Source organism: Panthera onca, chromosome X (assembly GCF_046562875.1).
Source record: "Panthera onca isolate mPanOnc1 chromosome X, mPanOnc1 haplotype 2, whole genome shotgun sequence".
Taxonomy (NCBI): Eukaryota; Metazoa; Chordata; class Mammalia; order Carnivora; family Felidae; genus Panthera; species Panthera onca.
In genome coordinates this window covers 109,369,340-109,387,456 of record NC_138357.1, presented here as the reverse complement: position 1 = coordinate 109,387,456, position 18,117 = coordinate 109,369,340, and the positions used below count along the sequence as shown (strand labels likewise).

At 43.4% G+C, this 18,117-nt stretch overlaps 1 protein-coding gene across 3 annotated transcripts in view; it reads left to right on the top strand.

Moving 5' to 3' along the window:
• The first annotated feature begins 569 nt into the window (after positions 1-569).
• PDK3 (pyruvate dehydrogenase kinase 3) overlaps positions 570-18,117 on the top strand; it is a 68,831-nt gene continuing 51,283 nt past the window's right edge. The window contains exon 1 of one of the 3 annotated variants that reach the window (XM_081794320.1): positions 570-646. In XM_081794320.1, the coding sequence (XP_081650446.1) occupies positions 580-646 (67 nt within the window). In that variant the 5' untranslated portion in view covers positions 570-579. Of the gene's footprint in view, positions 647-2,482; positions 3,226-18,117 lie in introns of those variants that run through there. The other 2 variants (XM_081794319.1, XM_081794318.1) reach the window with 2 other exon arrangements.

Genomic DNA, 18,117 nt, shown 5'->3' with positions numbered 1-18,117 from the left:
GCTGTATGCTCCATTTCCCTACTATTGATATCTTGCATTATATGGTACATTCATTACAATTCATGAACAAACATTGATGTATTGTTATTGAACACGTTTGGTCCAAATTTACCCTTTATCAGAATTCTGTAGTTTTTATTTAATTTCCTTTTATCTGCTCCAGAATCCTGTACCAGATAGCACATTATATTTAATTGTCACGTCTCCTTAGGCTCCTGTTGATTGTCACAGTTTCTCAGATTTTCCTTGTTTTTAATGACCTTGATAATTTTGAGGAGTATTCGTCAGGTATTTGTAAGAGTGAAGTTGTTTTCGAACCTCATCTTTGAAGTGATATCTTATCACTTCTGGCCATCCTCTGTTTGTTAGAAGTGAATACCAAATCTAGCCCACACTCAAAGGGAGGAGAATTAAACTCTTATCTCTCGGGGAAAGGAATATCAAAGAATTTGTGGCCATATCTTTAAAACCCTTGAAGCTTGTTAAATCACAGATTGCTAGGCCCCACCCCCAGAGCTTAACATTCAGTAGGTCTGGGGTGGGGTCCAAGAGTTTGTATTTCTAACAAGTTCCCAGGTGATGTTCCTGCTGCTGGTCCAGGGATTTTACTTTGACAGCCACTGGGAGCAGGCCTGGGCAAACCTTGGTATGTACAAGGAATTGAAAAAAGTTCACTAAGATCTATTTATTTCTTTCAAGATCCTTTTCTTATTACTATAACCAGCCCTGAAATCAACTCACTGGTTTACCTTCTGGATTTTGCCAGTTAACATGAAGCTATTAGCTTGAAAAATGTATTGTTGTATAAAAGCAGTAAAACAGTATCTTATGTTTGTATTAGATATGATTTATTTCATTTGATTGTCACAAATGCCAGGGAGAGAAATCAGGTGTCTCCATCTAGGGCAGAGAAAGGCTAAGTGACTTGTCTAATGCCACACAGCCAGTTAATGATAGAGCCAAGCTCAGGACTGGGTCCTTTGAGCCCTGAACCGGCACAATTTATATTACACCAGACTCTTTCATATTGTTCCCAGCTTCTAGGATTTTGTCACCTTTTGGAGAAGCATTAATAAAACTAGTCACATGACAAGTGAAGTAATCAAATCAGCAGAATACATAGATTTTGTTCACTGGGAAAGGAAAGAGCGAAAGAAGTGATTTGCAAGCTCAGAAAGGTCAGCAGCGATCTGCTGCTTAGGCTGGGAAACCCTTCCTGTTTACTGACTACCACTACCGGTACCAAGTATACTCTGCCTCTGGGTAGCGCCTGCAAAAGTCCCTGGAAGAATCACAGGCCACGGGCCTTCCTTGTGTCTGCCCACGCACACCGAAAGGATTGCTTAGCTCTGCTGGCAAAGTTCCCAGCTAAAGAGGTTGTTAGTACGTCTCTGTGCGTCTTTGGTTGGAATGGAAAAGACATGGTAGCCTAGATATCATACCACCACCAAGGTGACCAAGATGTATGTGAAAATCTAGAAGTATGGTAAGACCACTGGATGGCCTTGAGTGCGTGTATTACTTTTCCTTAAATTCAGAAAAAAAGATGCAACTAGTTGGCAAAGAATTGGGTGCATAAATAACCAATGAAATCACAAAAGTTAAATAGCTACACACCAATAATTTTATTCTATGAGAAAACCAGTCTAATTAGATTAAAAGAGTGGTTTCCAGGTACATTTTTCCTTTCCTTAGGGCATATTCTACCTTTCCTTTAGCTCCACATCGACACGTTTCCAAAAATAAAGCAAGTTTTGGTGAAAATGGTTAAACTAGGCAGTACTTCATACGTCTGCATCAGGAAACGGTGATTTCATATACTGAGCCCCGAGTTCAAGTTGACTGGTATGCAGAGAAAAAAATACCCAACACTAGCGTAAGCATAGATTCCTGTCCAAATGTGGTGGTGCTAGTGGTGGTGAAGCATGAAAGAGTCAAGGAGCTGTCCTATGGTGGTGGTGGTGGTAGGTGAGGGGGTGTGAAAGATAATGCCAATGACCTTACATTTGATCCTTTCCAGTGGTAGTGCTGGTGAAGGTATGAAACAGCCAGTGACCTTATAATTAATCCTGCCCATTGGTGTGAGGTGGAGTATTGGGGAGGGGGGAGGCACGAAACCAAGTGTCAGTGATCTTAAAATTGATACTGTCCAACGGTGGTGGTGATGGCATGAAACAGTCAGTGACTTAATTAATCTTGTCCAAAGGTGTTGGCCACAGGTGGGAAGGTGTGTGTGTTGGGGGGGGGGGGGGGGAATTGGTGGGAACGAGGAGCGGCAGCCCATGAAACAGAGTCGGTAACCTAACATTCTTGTCCAAAAGTGTTTGAGTGAGACCCGGAAGGGTGGGGAGGTGGAGGTGGAGGGGTGCGGTGGGCTACGAAACAGAGCCCGTGACGTTACAATTAAGCCTGTCCAATGATGGGTGGGGGTGGAGGGGGCATGAAACAACCAGTGAGTTTCATCTGCTCAAAGGTGGTGGTGGGGTGGAAAGCATGTAACAGCCAGTAAAGTGGTAAACAGAACATGAAAAGTAAAGTGTCAAGCTGCAACGAGAATTCTGAAGTGCAGTCGCCAGCCCGTCCAGGGAAGGCCCCCCCCCCCCGCCCCCCGGAAGAGGTCCCTGCGGTTGAGACGGGCCTGGAACGAGGCATAGGATTGGATTCTGGGCGTGGGCTCCAGGCCTCCTCACAGTCCTCTGGCACCTTCGCTACCTTTCGGCAGCGGAGGACTTAGCCGGAGGCGGGGCTCAGCGCCAGGAGCCAGGGTGGGAGGTGCCGGCTTCTGGGAGAACTCAAGCAAAAGAAAGCGAGGGCGGCAGCGGCGAATCAGCGGCCGGCGCGTGCGGCCGCGCGCCCCTCTTGCCCCCCGCGCCCTTCGTGCGCCGCGTACGTGCGGCGGCCGGCTCCGCCCCCGTGGGCGGGCCCTGGAGAAGCCGCGGGCGGCCGGCAGCGGCCCGGGAGCTGCTGCTGCTGCTGCGGCGGCTGCACCCGCGGCGCCGGAGCCGAGGTGGGGGCCGGTGTGAGCGCTCGGCAGACGTGTTCGATCCGCGCGGCTCGGCTGCACTGGCTCCTGCGGCTGCCTAGGCGTCTCGGCTGGTCGGTGCACGGCCTCGGCGAGGATGCGGCTGTTCTGGTGGCTGCTGAAGCAGCCGGTGCCTAAGCAGATCGAGCGCTACTCGCGTTTCTCGCCATCGCCGCTCTCCATCAAGCAGTTCCTGGACTTCGGTGAGTGCGGGGCCGCGGGCCCCCACGGTCGCCACGTTCCCCACAGCCCCCGGGACGCGGGGCCGCTGCCTTCCAGGCCCGCCGCGGGTCTCCCCGGCCTCGGGGCAAAGTCCGTGGGAACCGCGGGCGGGGCTCCAGGATGCCCGGGGTCTCTCCCAGGGACTCGGATTTCAGGGCGCCGAGGGGCAGGGCCTGGCGCTCACACACCGGCCAGGGCTTTACCTGAAAACCCAGAAACCGCGTCCGAGGACCCTTATCGGGCGGGACGCCCCAGACCTGCTTCGGTAGCTTCAAATCTACTTGACACAGACCTCACCGCCCTTAAAACTTAGTAGCGGAATGTGGGTGGCTTTTTAATATTTTTGTTAGATTTGTTAGATCCTTTTTGTTGTTGTTGGGTAAGCGCTGTTTAGAAACATCTTGAGGTCGAATACGTTATGCAATGGCATTTTGTTCCTTTTTTGCCCTAAGGTGCTCCTGTGTGCCTGGAGCGGCAGGACTCGAACTGTTGTCTTTTTCGTGTTAGGTTAAAGCAGTTAGAGGCCTGGACTGCGAACGCCTTACATGCTGGGGAGGAGGGGACGCGTGGGCTCCTAGCGTCAGAGCAGGGTCTGATACACCCCGGGTCTCAGTGCCAGCACCTTTCATCGCGCCTCTCCTTTTGTGTCCCACCACCTTGTCCCCCCGTCGGGTGGGCTGGTGGGCAGTTCACACGGATGAAGGTGGGAGCGCAGAAGCCCCGGCCCTCACCCTGTCCGAGAGGCCTAGCTGAAATGGGAATAGATGCCACCACCTTATGTTAACCGGATCGTGTTTCCCCAGAGTGGTGCCTTTTCAGCCACGGAGCGAATACTTGCAATCGCTGGAGGCGAGGGAGCTGGTTGTGAGACACCTGACAGTAAAACAAATGTGCGCATCCGGGTGTCCGAATGGAGGTCAGCATCCTTGGAGGGGAATAAAATGGAGCAGCAAACATGCCCTGCGCTCTCAAGGGAAAATAATGGGGCGTCTGTTCATTTAATGAATTTTATGTGAATGTAAAGGGATCGTATCAGGTGGGAATAAAAAACTACATGTGCAGAGGAGGTAGAACATACAGGGAGGATCTGGCAGGCAAAATGCGATGTTGTGTGTATACTTAAAAAGTTGGGATAGGAAGAGAGGAATAGGTTAAAGTTGAGGCCAGATTAAATTTTAAGAACCCACTTTGCCAGAGAATGAGGAGGAAAGTCAAAGTTCAATGAGATGTTGACCTTTGCATCTTCAGCTGCCCCCCTAAAAGCTTTTCAGTCGTTCGCTATCTCTGGCCACTTGTGAGAGTTTTAGAGGTTTGAAGCAGCCCCTGACTTCAGGATTTAGAAAGAAGATGCCACCATTGCTATAAATAGCGTGTTTCCCATCCCTACTTTATGGTTTAGAGATGATTCCAAAGATGTCAGCTTCATCGGGGGTGAACCGGGCTAGGTTAATTCACAGTAAAAGGAGCAGAAGGAGTCCAGAAATCCCGAATTTCCTTCTTCCACCCTCAAAGTTAAAATGATAGCTGTTGTGATAGGCTAGCGAAATTTCGGTTGATTTATTCCTGTAGCAGCTAGTATCTCCCCGTGTTAAGAGATGTCTCGCAAGAATGTTACTTGAGTAGGAAGACCACAGTGGAGGATAGTGTTAGCGTGGAAAACCCCATGGGACCAGTATCTGGGAATAAATGTTCTAATTTTTTTCTGCCACTATCTCAAGAGGATGGCCTTGGCTAAGTGAGCCTCACTGGGGTTCGTTTTCCTCATGAATGAAACGTGTGGATTGTTTCAGGTAATCTGTAAAACACAACTCCCAAAATATGTGATTGTAGTTTCAAAGGAAAAGGGATGAGCCTTTCAAAAGAAAACGACCAAATCTCTTGATAGATATTTCCCATAAAAGGCTTCTGACCTATTTTGGGAGAGGTGGAGGGATACACTAATCTAGGATAATGGAAGAAGCCTAATAATTGAAGTCTTTTCCTTATAAGGAAGCCCACAGAAGAGCTATATATAATTGTAGTGGAATTTGCTAGAAACTACAAGCCTAGTTTGTCATATCCAGAGACAGGTGGCAGGCAGCCTATGTTTAATGACAACAAGCAGAAGAAGAGAGACCGTCTCAACTTCTACCTTTCTTTTAGTTCTTCTAGCTCTTGATAGTTCTATTTTGGCAAATAATGTAGGAGTTTGAGAATTTAGAACGGATGTGGGGATATTTTTAAGGTGAGAAGGAAGAAGAGTAAAAAGGCTGAATGCCTTCTTATGATTGGTGGAAACTGTGGATAAAGGCCACCTCAAATGCTTAAAGGACCAGCTGGGAAGCAGCAAATGACTACATGAAGCCTGCCAGGTGGGGACTGTGGCAGACTCCCAGGTATGTGCTGGCTCCCAGAGGGGCGGTTGATTGGCACTGATTCAGTATATTTTAAAAGACCTGAGGCTCGGGGTGCCCGGCTGGCTCAGTCTGGGAGTGTGCAACTCTTGATCTTGGGGTCATGACTTCGAGCCATGCTTTAGGTGTAGAGATTACTTAAAAATAAAATCTTTAAAAAAATAGGGGCACCTGGGTGGCTCAGTAGGTTAACCGTCTGACTCTTGATTTTGCTCCAGTCGTGATCTCAAGGTGCATGAGTTCTAGCCCCTCGATGGGCTCTCACTGACAGCACCGAGCCTGCTTGGGGTTCCATCTCTCCCTCATTTCTTCCCCTCCCCTGCATGCGCCTTCTCTCTCTCTCAAAATAAAAAGAACTGAGGCTCAAACAAAGTAGATATGTGGACCGTGTTGACCTCCAGGCCACCACTTGGTGACTTTTATGATTTTTTCCCTGGCTCCTTTACAAACGGGACATACATTTTTGACTGAGTAATCAGACAGGAACCAAAGAAAGTATATACACATGATTCTGTGTTACAGTATTTGTGATAACCATGTTAACAAATAACTTGTAGTTTCTATGGCCACTGAAAGAGCTTTATTTGTTCATGTATTTATTTATTTATTTAAGCACGAGCGGGGGAGAGGGGCAGAGGGAGACAGAATTTTAAGCAGGCTCCATGCTCAGTGTGGAGCCCAACATGGTGCTTGATCCCACCACCCTGGGTCCATGATCTGAGCTGATACCAAGAGTCAGACACTCAACAGACTAAGCCACCCAGGTGCCCCGAAATAGCGTTATTATATTAGTGTATCCACGCTAGTAAAATACGGAGATTATCTTCCTTGTTTAAGAGTGAGGATTAAAACCGGTTGTTACTTCAGAAGGAGTGATTTTATTTTTATTATAAGTTTTTTAATGTTTGTTTATTTTGGAGGGAGAGAGGGAAGGAGGGAGACACAGAATCCGAAGCAGGCTCCAGGCTCCAAGCTGTCGGCATAGAGCCTTACATGGGGCTCGAACTTTCAAGAGTCATGAGATCATGACATGAGCCAAAGTTGGACACCCAGCTTACTGAGCCACCCAGGCACCCCAGTGATTTTATTTTAAAGGAAGGGTTCTCATTCTCGACACTCCTGACATTTTGGGACAGGTCATTGTTGGGAGTGTGTCCTGTGGGTTGTTGGAAGTTGACTAAAGCAGTGTCACTGGCCTCTACCCACTAGATGCCATTAGCCGCTAGATGTCACCAGTTGTGACAACCGAATGTCTCCAGACAGCGCCATGCCCTTGAGGGGAGCAAAATCGCCCTTTGTGGAGGACTGCTGCTGGAAAGTACTGGGTGTCATGCCTGGGTCCCATACCTCAAACTTCTCATGTCAATGGCCTGCAGGTGGGGTGCATGGCACTGGTATTTTTTGAAGATTCCCAGGCTGTCCTTAAGCATAACCAGCATTGAGAACCACTAATTAGATGACCTTCCGATCTAGAATACCGTTGCCCTTTCATATGTGTGCCATTTTTTCTATGCCCTTTAAAATAATGAGTTTCTTGAACTCAGTCTTTACCTGAAATATGGCCTTCCGCACAGGGAGCAAGTATAGCAAGCATAGCGTTTTAAATGGATTATGAGTTTATAGTGGCAATAGTGCTTTCTAAAGGGTGGGATTTTTAAAAAAAACGCGATTTTTCTCTTGATCTGAGATTGGAGTTACATGGTTTCAAATTTAAGAAGTGCTCAGGGCGCCTGGGTGGCTCAGTCCGTCAGGTGTCCGACTTCAGCCTAAGTCATGATCTCGCAGGTTCCGAGTTCAGGCTCCATGTCGGACTCTGTGCTGACAGCTCAGAGCCTGGAGCCTGTTTCCGATTCCGTGTTTCCCTCTCTCTGCTCCTCCCCCACTCACACCCCGTCTCTTTCTCTCAAAAATAAACTTTTTTTTTTTTTTTTTTCAAAAAAAGCGCAACAGGACGTAGACAGAAATGTCACCTTCCTACTTTTGTCCACTAGCCTCCCCATTTATTGCAGAAACGGCAACTCGTTATAGTTCTGTCCGTACCTTGCTTTTTAAACTTTATACCTTAGAGATTTCCAATCTTTATCTACAGTACTTCCTTTTTCTTTTTTAGGGCTTCTGAGAGTTTGTTTATATAAGTGTTCTAGAATTCACTAGCCAACTCCCTCTTTATGGCTAATAGGTCTTTCCAGTCTTTGTTGTGACAACCAGTGCTGCGGCGAGTTGTGTGGATCATTCTGTGCATGTACGAGTATGTGTAGAGGACATACTCCTAAATGTGGGATTACTACGTCAGAGTGTGTGCGCATTTGAAATCTTCACACACATTGCCAAATTGCTTTCCAGAGAGATTGTTTATCCTCTCGCTAGAAGTTTCTGGAAGTACCACCTATTTTCCTCTGCTTTTACCAAATCGTCTTCAAACTTTTGATGAATGAAAAGTGGTATCTAGTGAGAATTTTTTCTCCTCGAGTAAACGATTTTTTATTTTCGTTTTTTATTATGGAAGGTTTTGAGCATAGACAGAAGTAGCAAGAATTGGCTCTTGAACTCCTGGGTTCATTATATTAGTATCCACGTGCGGTTTGTAGATCCTGCGTGTATGTGCAGTCTGTTAGATTTTCTTATCGGTGACATGCTTGTTTTAGAAAAAAACCTTTTGCTTCTATATTAAGACCAGTTTGTCTCTCGAATGATCTGTCCTTTAAAGATTTGGTAGAACCCCCCTGTGCAACCTTTTAAACCTAGTGTGTTTAGGGACTGTTGCTCTTTCTGTATTTTGTGCTATTGATCTGTATAGATTTTCTTCTAGAGTCCATTTTATATTTCCTTAGAAAATTGTCCTAGTCATTGAGGTTTTAAGTCCATTTGCATAGCTGAGATAGTAGTCTCTTAGCAGTCTTAATTTTCTCTGTGGCTGTTCCTCTATTTTGTATTCCCCCCTCCCCTTTTTGATGAGATTACATGGGAGTTTATGATTGGATTCCTCTGTTAGTTTTATGACTTTTGTTTTCTAGCTCATTAATGTCCGCTTTGACTTTGTTAATGCCCTCTGAGCTCCTCAATATCCTTGGGTTTATTTTGCTCTTCTTTTTTCTTTTCAAGTTGGACATTTGGTTTCTTTTCTCTTTGGCTGTTTATTTTAGTATTTAAGGCTCCAATTAGTCCTCCGAGCACTGCTTAGCTGCTGACATGTACAGTATTTGATCCTCTCTCCTCCCTGCTCTTCTGCAGCTTCAGATTTTTGTTCTTCTGTGAACTAAGAGTTGGTGGACTTTTAAATTTTCGGTACGGGTGCATCCTGTATTTTCATTTTCTTGATAGTTTTGTTGCATTGTGGTCAGCAAACGTCTGAATTATTTCTTTAATTTATTGATGTTTACTTTGTAGCCCGTGTATGATCATTTCCTGTGAATGTTCCTTGGGCAGCAAAAAGATGATGTTCTCTTCTCAGGTTACAGAGTTTGATATTCCATATCTACCATATTAGGTTATTTAAATTTCCTATACCTTTACTTTTTATTTTATCTACTTGATCCATCATGACCTGAGAGAAGTTCAATTCTCGTAATAGAATTTTGTTTCTCCGTATCTCTCTTCTAGTAGTATTTCCTTTATCTTGTTTGTTGCTTAGACATTCTTAACTGCCATGCCCTCATTGTGAGACGTACCCTTTAGCAATACAGAGTGCTGCCCTTTTACTAGTTTAATGCTTTTAAGTCTGGACTCAACCTTATTTGACATTGAGATCTAGATCCCTATTTTCCTCGTGTTTACATTTTCTGGTAGAGCATTGCTATTTAATTTTGTTTTTTAATTTTTAGTCTTTTATTTTCAGTCTTTCTGAAATGTGGTATAAAGTTAGGTTTTGCTTTGTGAATCAAACTTTTCCTTTTATGTGGTGAAGTTTAACCGATACGTATGTTTGTTGATATGAAAGATCCATCATCTGTAATGATAACCATCTGTAATTTTCTGTTGCTTTCTATTTTTAATACCTTAATTTTTCTGCTGTATTATATATCTTTATCTGCTGTTTTATTATAGTTATTTTAACAGCGAGGTTTGAATTTTTGGTTCCTGTGATTATGTTAGGCCCTCTTTGTCCAGTAAGGTCACCGCTAGCCACTTGAGCCTCGTTATCACTTGAAATGTGGCAAGTGTGGCAGAGAAACTGAATTGATTTCAATTTCAATTTAAACTTGATGCTCGATGCAGTTAAATGGAAAACTTTTAGCTCTGTTTAGAACAGTTTGGATATGTGAATCTACCTTAACTATAATGATGAAATCTAATTATAGGTCACTTATTTCTGATAGAAATTTAGGTTTTGAATTGAGTTGTGCTAAAAGTATAAGATACACAGTGGATTTCAAAGACTTAATGTAAAAATTGGCAAAATATCTCAATATATTTTTATATCGATTTCATGTAGACATAATATTTTGGATATGTTCGGATTGTTTGGATAGTTTAAATAAACTGTCACAACTTTCACCTGTTTCTTTGTGAGTTAATGTGGCTGGTAGGAAATTTTAAAATACACATGTGGCTCACATTATGTTTCTATTGGACAGTGAGGCTTCAGATAGTATATATTAATTCCTTAGGAGTAATAGAAGTATCACATTTTAGTGTTCAGAATGAACACGTATTGATTTTCTTTTGCAATATAACTTTCACAGTTTTTTTTCCTTATGAACCTGTTACTCTTGGGATTTGGGGATTAATTTGTCTTTGAAGGGCAGCTCGTGCTCGTGGTGGTTCTTTGTTATATTTGCAAAGGTTTGAGTTCTTTTTTTCCGTTAAGGAGTAGTTAGGAATTCAAACTTCTCTTAGTGATCTAAGGAAAGGAGAACTCAGACTAAGACATACATTAAAGACAGAACCTTCTGAATCTTGAATGAGTTCATAGGAAATGATTCACATTTTCATCTGGACCTGCTTTTCATCTTCCCGTCTCACTCTGGCCACTTCTGTTTCCTTCATTCATCACTTTGATCCCCTTCCTGCAGACTTACTTCCCCTTTTGTTTTATTTTCCAGTTCCTTTGCGCTTGTCTTTTGCACAGCTGCACCGGTATTAAAGGTGTTTGCTCCAGCCTCCTTTTATTTTATTTTATTTTATTTTATTTTATTTTATTTTATTTTATTTTATTCTATTCTATTCACAACCGTCTCTTTCTAGAGGGCGGCGCTCACCTCTTTGGAACTTCTCACGCTTTCTTCAGCTGTCTGCTGTCTGCAGAGTGGGCGCTCTGTCATTGGTGATTCCTGGCTCCATATAAAGGGTGTGAAACACCCTGTTACTTTAGTCAGTTAGTATATAAGATTAAACTTCCATAGGGGCACCTGGGTGGCTCAGTCGGTTAAGCATCCTGGTCTTGATTTTGGCTCAGGTCATGCCTTACAGTTGGTGAGTTCGAGCCCCGTGTTGGGCTCTGCTGACCGCTTGGAGCCTGCTTGGGATTCTCTCTGCCCACCACACCCCGCCCCAGCCCTTCCCCCACTCGGTCTCAAAATAAATAAGTAAATATTAAATAAAAACATAAAAACCTTTCATAATGTCCCCACATTTAAATATAGCATCTCCCAAATAAAACCACCAGAAAGCAGGTTGTCTGACAGTCCTGGCTTCTTTTCACAGAAAAGATGTCTGCCACAGTCACACTGGTTCTCTGAACCTAGGAGCCTTTAGTTGTTAGAAGGCACCAGCCAATTTCCTTATTTTTATTGTTCTTGAGGTTTAAGGGCCCAGCCACTTTCTGTTTTCCTTTAGAAAGTATTTTAAGATTCCACTACCTGCTGAAAAGTTGACTTTGGTTTCAAATGACTTGTCTTTGAAAAGTCTTGGTTTTTTAAGTCCTTTTGCTCTTCGAAGCCTGATTACCACTGGAGAGAAGAGTGGTTTTATTTACAGAGGAAATGAAAAGGTTTTTTTTAATTATCATGTTAGGAAAAAGGAAAAGCAATTGCATTGTTTCCGAATGTCTTTATTTTGTACCTGTATGTACATGTACATGATATACCTTTTCTCTAAGCAGGAAGGTTTTTCTGCTGTGAAGAGTTGCCAAGAATTAGACTAACCTGTTTGGAGACAGAAGCCGACTGTTCAGAATTAAAGGGGAAGAGAACGATTTCAGTCAGGGTAAAGATACCTAACTTGGCTTCATGCATCTTGATCAGTATTTAAGTTTAAAGACAGAATTGGCCCTTTGGGTCCTTAGTGATCAGATAGCATTGGATTTCAACATAATCTGGTTTATCAGGCTCTGGGCACTAAAGTTGTGGCTTTGGCTTCGTTGTCTTTGCAGTTTTGTGTGGGACTCTTTGTAGCTTTGAAGGGGCGGCATGGCCACACTTGCTGACCTGTTGGGTGGTTTTCTCCCACTAAGCTTTAGGAAATTCAGGCTATTGGCAAGATTTGAGAAACTTTGGATTTGTTACTGGATGGAATGGGAAAATATTATCGCTTTTCCTTTTTCTTTATATTGTATGGGCGTTACGTTATTTGACTTCGCTGATAAGCTGAGGTCAGAGTTGGGCAAATGCTTTTTGTTTTTGGAATGCCATATTCGAAGATATGTCGAACTATATAGCCTGAGGGCCAGTCCCCTGTTTTGTTTTTTAATTAATAGACTTTAGTTTTAAGAGTAATTTTAAGACCATGGTGAAAGGGAAGGGGAAAAATAGTTACAAAGAGAGAGGGAGGAAAGCATACAATAAGAGACTCTTAAATACAGAGAACAAACTAAGGGTGGATGGGGGGGGTGGGGGAGAGGGGAAAATGGGTGATGGGCATTGAGGAGGGCACTTGTTGGGATGAGCACTGGGTGTTCTGTGTAAGCAATGAACTATGGGAATCTACCCCAAAAACCAAGAGCACACTTTACACACTGGATGTTAGCCAATTTGACCATAAATTATATTAAAAAAAGTAATTTTAGGCTCACTGCAAAATTGAGCAGAAAGTACAGGGAGCGCCCATGCCCAGCCCCTCCCCAATTACAGCCCTTCCACCCCACCATCAACATCCTGCACCAGTGTGGGGACATTTGTTACAACTGATGAACCAACATTGGCCCATCACAGTCCATAGTTTATGTTAGGGTTCCGGTCTTTGTCTTGTACACTCTCTGGGTTTTGACCTCACCTGTTTTTTATAAATAAAGTTTTATTGGAACATGCCCATGTATTACATATTGTCTGTGACTTCTGTCCCTCCACAAAAGCAAAGTTGGCCATTTGGCCCACAGAGCCACAAATGATTGCTGTGTGGCCCTTTACAGAACGTTTTGTACCTCTCTCTAGTCTAAGCTAATGGCAGCCTGTTAAAGGAGCTTTTGCTGTGATTGCTCTAAAATTTGGATTTAAATGATGATCTGTTTCTCCCAAATGCCAGTGAAAGCGAATACTGTATTGGCTATCTGAAGCGTAACATGAAGTTAGCTAAGACCTTTCCAGGTAATCCATGATTTACCTATGTGGTACGTGCCCCTGGGGGGAGTGACCATGTGAAAGGGAAAGTTTAAGGGTTCTAGTTTCTCCACAGCCCTGCCACAGTGAGGTGTTATGATTTTAATTGTGTAATAGGTAACATAGAAGCTAAGTGTTTTACTTTTTTTCCCTGTGTGGTTTATTTTCTGCATTTTGTTGTGTGTAAAGTGCCCTTGACCGCTTACTAACTAGAGTCTGGAGTTTTAATCATTTCCATGAATTCTTGTATCTGTTTGGCATAGTAACCTATTGTACTGTGTAAGTATCATTGCCCATCATGTTTCCTTTTTTGGTAAAGTAATTATCAGAGTATGCAATTGAAGGCATTTGGAAAGAATATCACCTATAATTCTTCCATCCATTTTTTTGTGATAGTCTTCCAGCTTTTGCCCATACGTTTGCATGTATTATGACTGAATGCTAGTTTCCTTTTTGTTTAGTGCACAGTCTGAGTTTTTTTATACTCAGTCAATTACAGTGCTTTTTTCATGGTCAGATTTATCACCTATAGCGTTTTGCAAATTGTTACTAAACCCCTCTGGAATTTATTGCCATTTCTGATGGGACTTCTGTAGCTAACTCAGTTTGGCTCTGTTCTGTTTTCTAGTTGCATAGCAACAGTTCTTAAGGCCTGAAATCTTTCGCTGTGTTTCTGTTTTTATCACATGCTAAGTTCACAGAGTAGTTTATATTTGTGGATTCTATTCAGTAGGACAACTTTTCTGATTTTAACGAAGTAGTATATGTTAACCTTTGCCTCATAATTTGTGTTGAAATTTGGTAAGGACGATTCTTTATTTCCATATTTTTTTAGAAATTCTTGCTGTACCTGCCCACTTATTCTTTTTGATAAATTAGTTAACTTACAGAAAAACGTGTTAAGGGGAGTGTGGGTGGCTTACCTGACATTAATTGAAACTGACCTGGCAGCATTCAGCTAGCCCATTTCACTTTCATGGTATGTGGGGGGGATCAGTTTACCTCCATGCTTCCCCTACGGGCAGAGCCAGGTTTGATTGAGGCCCCTGGTGGTATCTTTCATATCCTTCAAGGAGAACCCTATTCCTGGTCAGTGTCTCGTCTTTTCCCAGATTATACTTTCTGCCATAGTGAATGGCACAAAAATTACAGCAAACTATTACATTTACAGATTTAGATTTATATTTATATTGTATATACATATACAGGTCCATATTTGTATTGCCTCTGATTGAACAGTTGGGGTTCTAACTCACTGGTAGATTATTTCCCTAAGCATCACACAGGCAGTCATTATTTTACTTTCATTCTTGGACATGATACGTGATTCCAGTCGGACCATTTGAGTTGCACCAATGTTGCTTGCTTTCTTACTAGGGCATGGGTGTCAGTATATAATAGTTTCACTGTTGGGAATAAATTACTAAATACCTCTAACATTTTCCTGGAGTGGGAAGTTAAATATTTCCCAATGTCTTCTTGGCCAAAAAACAGTAGGGGCCTTTGAGATGTGTAACATACCTTTCTTTCCCCAGCAAATGGCTAGATTTTTACAGCTCAGAGCATATTCTGGGTTTTATCTGAACGTCTCCTGGGACCTGTCCTAGTAGAATATAGTGTTTCCTTAAACTTGGTAGCAGGTATTCCTTAGTATCTGATTGCCAACTTTGTATAAATTTGGTTAATTTCTCTTCCCATTTGTGATATTAAATAGAAAGCAAAAGGGTAATTGCTATATTACTATACCTATCTATACTGGTCATGTAGTGTGGTCGTGACCCCTTTATTTCTAATCAACTCCTAAGCTACTTGCTCGCAGCGAGTCCCCCTTCTCTAGAAACTGCCCTGTGTACAAAGGGAGCCCACGTCTCTGGTTAGCATTCTGTACAGATTCTCTGCCACGCTATCTCCAACCTGCATACTCCTAGTTCTGCTTCTTAGCTTGGTTTTAGAAACTGTTGGAGAAGGAAATTAAAATGGACTCTGTAAACTGAAAAAGATCGAGTAGATTCCAGCAGCATTTTCTGAGTACTTACCAACACTTGGTATAAAATACACTATTGTGGAGTTCTGACAACAGTCATGTCCATGTTACAAATTGGGAAACTGAGGCTCAGGGCCGTTAAGAAAAGTACCCACACATACAGTAGAGCCGGGGACCCATGACCTGCTCGTCGTACCACCCCTCCGTAGCTGAGGAAGTAGGTAAGGATTGTGCGCAGTGTGGAAACAAAACCCACCAGAGGGGAAGGATCGACGAGAACACTGTCGCCGCTTGGCAGGAGTCACCACGTCCTGAAGTACGGCCATCTCCTTCATGAATGTGTTCAGCAGTTTTTATCTTTCCTGTGTAGGATCATCTAAAGGACAAGGAGAAAGAAGATAGTGGTAACGCTGAGAAGTCTCTTAAGACTATGAGGACATCCTCGGTCAGCTTCCTAAGAGGCTGAAACAAATCTCAAACATGAAAATAGAGACTAAAAATAGATGGGTAAACAGCCACTGTCTGAGCCTGAGGAGTTTTTGATTCGCCTTCCCTGGTTGGATTTTTTGTGATTAATGTTAGTCAGTGGTCTTCAGTCCTGCTGCTCACGAGAATAATCTGGGCTGCTCCTAAAACTAGTGGCACCTGCCCCTCTCTGAGGCCAATGAATCAATCCCCAGAGGTTGTGTCTAGGCGCCAGGATCCTGGAGTTACCCACGTGATTGTGATGTGCTGAGAACTGTGTTAGATCCAGTAGACTGTTGGCCTAAGCCTAAGAGCCATGAACCACTTCAGAGGATGGGGTCCGAGATGCTGAAGGTTAGCACTTGAACACCTGGATTTGGAATGAAGTGGAAACAGAAGCTTTGGGAAATTGTCAAGGCATAGTCGCTGCCTTTGGTAAACTTCTAGATAAATGTGAGGTAGGGGGAAATACATAAATGTAGATGTGTTAGTCATCGTTTATGAACCCTATGACTTTGTGGCATGCGTTCCTGCTGTCCCTACCTCTCCCTCGAAGGCTTGTTTCATAGAAGTGGTTTCTGGGAATGTGCACCATGTTAACCCTCTTGTCCTTCATCCACAGCATCCTTAGGGGCTTTCTGGGTGGAGAACACAATTAGAAGAACGCATGTGAAAGGATGTACTCTTTTTCTTGATCTCTGACTCCTTTCCTTGGCTGCCCCCTCACCGCAGTGCTCTCTGCATACTCGTCTGAGATTTGACATTACTACGCACAGTTGGTGTACGATAAATAACTGAATAGAGATACGAACCAACATCTAACCCTCTCTGGTGCATTCAGTGGGACCTTGAGCTTAGAGATCATCTCTCCAACGTCCCTAATTTTATACATGGCAAAGTACAAGTCCTGAATAAGGAGCGGAGACTTCCCAAATCATCAGGTAGCTGTTGACATGACATCTTGACCAACTCTTCCAAGGTGAACCAGAAATTATTCTTTCCAGGAGGCAAAGGCAAATCACTTGATCTCGCTACACTTCAGTGTATTAAGCTACAGAATCAAAATGCTAGCATCCGACCACAGGCTCGTCGTACCGGTACGGTTGAGAACATGGAGCGCAAGGTGTGGCACGTGGTAGGTGCCCAGTAGATGGTGAGTGCTTTCATTACAGGAAGTTAGTGACACAGCACTTCCTGGATGAAATCAGCTTACTGCTAAGAACAAAGGCTGCATAGGGAGCTCTTAACCTTGGATGTTAATTACTTTAAGGTTTGTTGGCTGAAGGTCCCAGCTCTAAAAACTGACCATTTTCCAAGAAACAGCACTTTCAGTTTGTTTGTGCTTGGAGTGTGACTGGCTTTGGATCCTCTTCATTCACTGTAGCGGTTAACTTAACGTTTTGCCTCAGTTAACCTCGAGGATGAGTGCAGTGTGACCTTGACTTAAATGTTCTTGCTTCCAGGACAACAAGGCGTCACGTAATTTACCAGTCCACCATTAGGACTAGATCTTAAACCCCCTCCCGGAATTAGGTTGATAGGAATCTTTGCGGTTGCCATGTTACTCACATGCTCTGGCTGGACCGGGCTCTGTTTGTGGGATCAGTTCCTAACACACCCATGCCTTTTCTCTCCGCTCTGTGGCCTGACACACCATGCTGACGGTTACTGCCGCTTTATTTTCACCTTCCTACCTCCCTTGGGTTCCTCTTCCCCTAACTTAAAAGATGTAATACCTCTGACCAAATATATAGAATGAAGTGATCTGTCATTCTGTAAGAGGAATTGGCCATTACCAGCAAATATTATGTTGCATCCCTGAGTTGTATTTGCTGTAGTAAGTTTATTCTAAAACTTGCTAGGTGTTTTTATTTTCAGTTCTAAGCAGAAAATATTTATTAAACACCTACAGTGTGTTGGATTTTGTGCCAGTGGGCTCTTCAGTCTTCTGAGGAATTCTGAGGAATCCTGGGACCCACAGGACATAGATAGAACTCATTGAATGGGGGAAATGGCAGAGGGGTTGTCCAGGCAGAGGACACAGTGTGGGCCTATGGTGAAACCCGTTTACAACTTGCTTTGGCCTCACTTGGCGTACAGAAGGGCGGGTTTCTCCCGAGTGTGTTTATGGACACATGTCTACCTTCAGAGAGTGAACAGGACTCTAAAGAGAGAGGATGAGGGCATTAGTGGATGTTAGTCACTTTCTCTCAGCACAGACCTGGATGCCCCTCAGGGAAGGGTCCAGTGACCCTCGCCTACCTTAATGACCCTGTCATAGTCAGCCTGTACCCTCCTTCCCTATAAGAACAACCACAATCATTACATGAAGGTAACACGAGCTTCGCACGTCCGTTGCATATGGTAGCACATTCTGTGTGAGATTTTTGTATTCTTTTTAGAAAATAGAATGGCTCTAGTTACATAGGAAGACCTTTCTGTTAGGAGACTGCTTTTAAAAACAATCTTTTGAATGACTCCATATTTCCCGATGTAAATATACAATGTCGTGATTTATTTTACTCTTCCCTTATTGTTGGATAGTTAGGTTGTTCACAG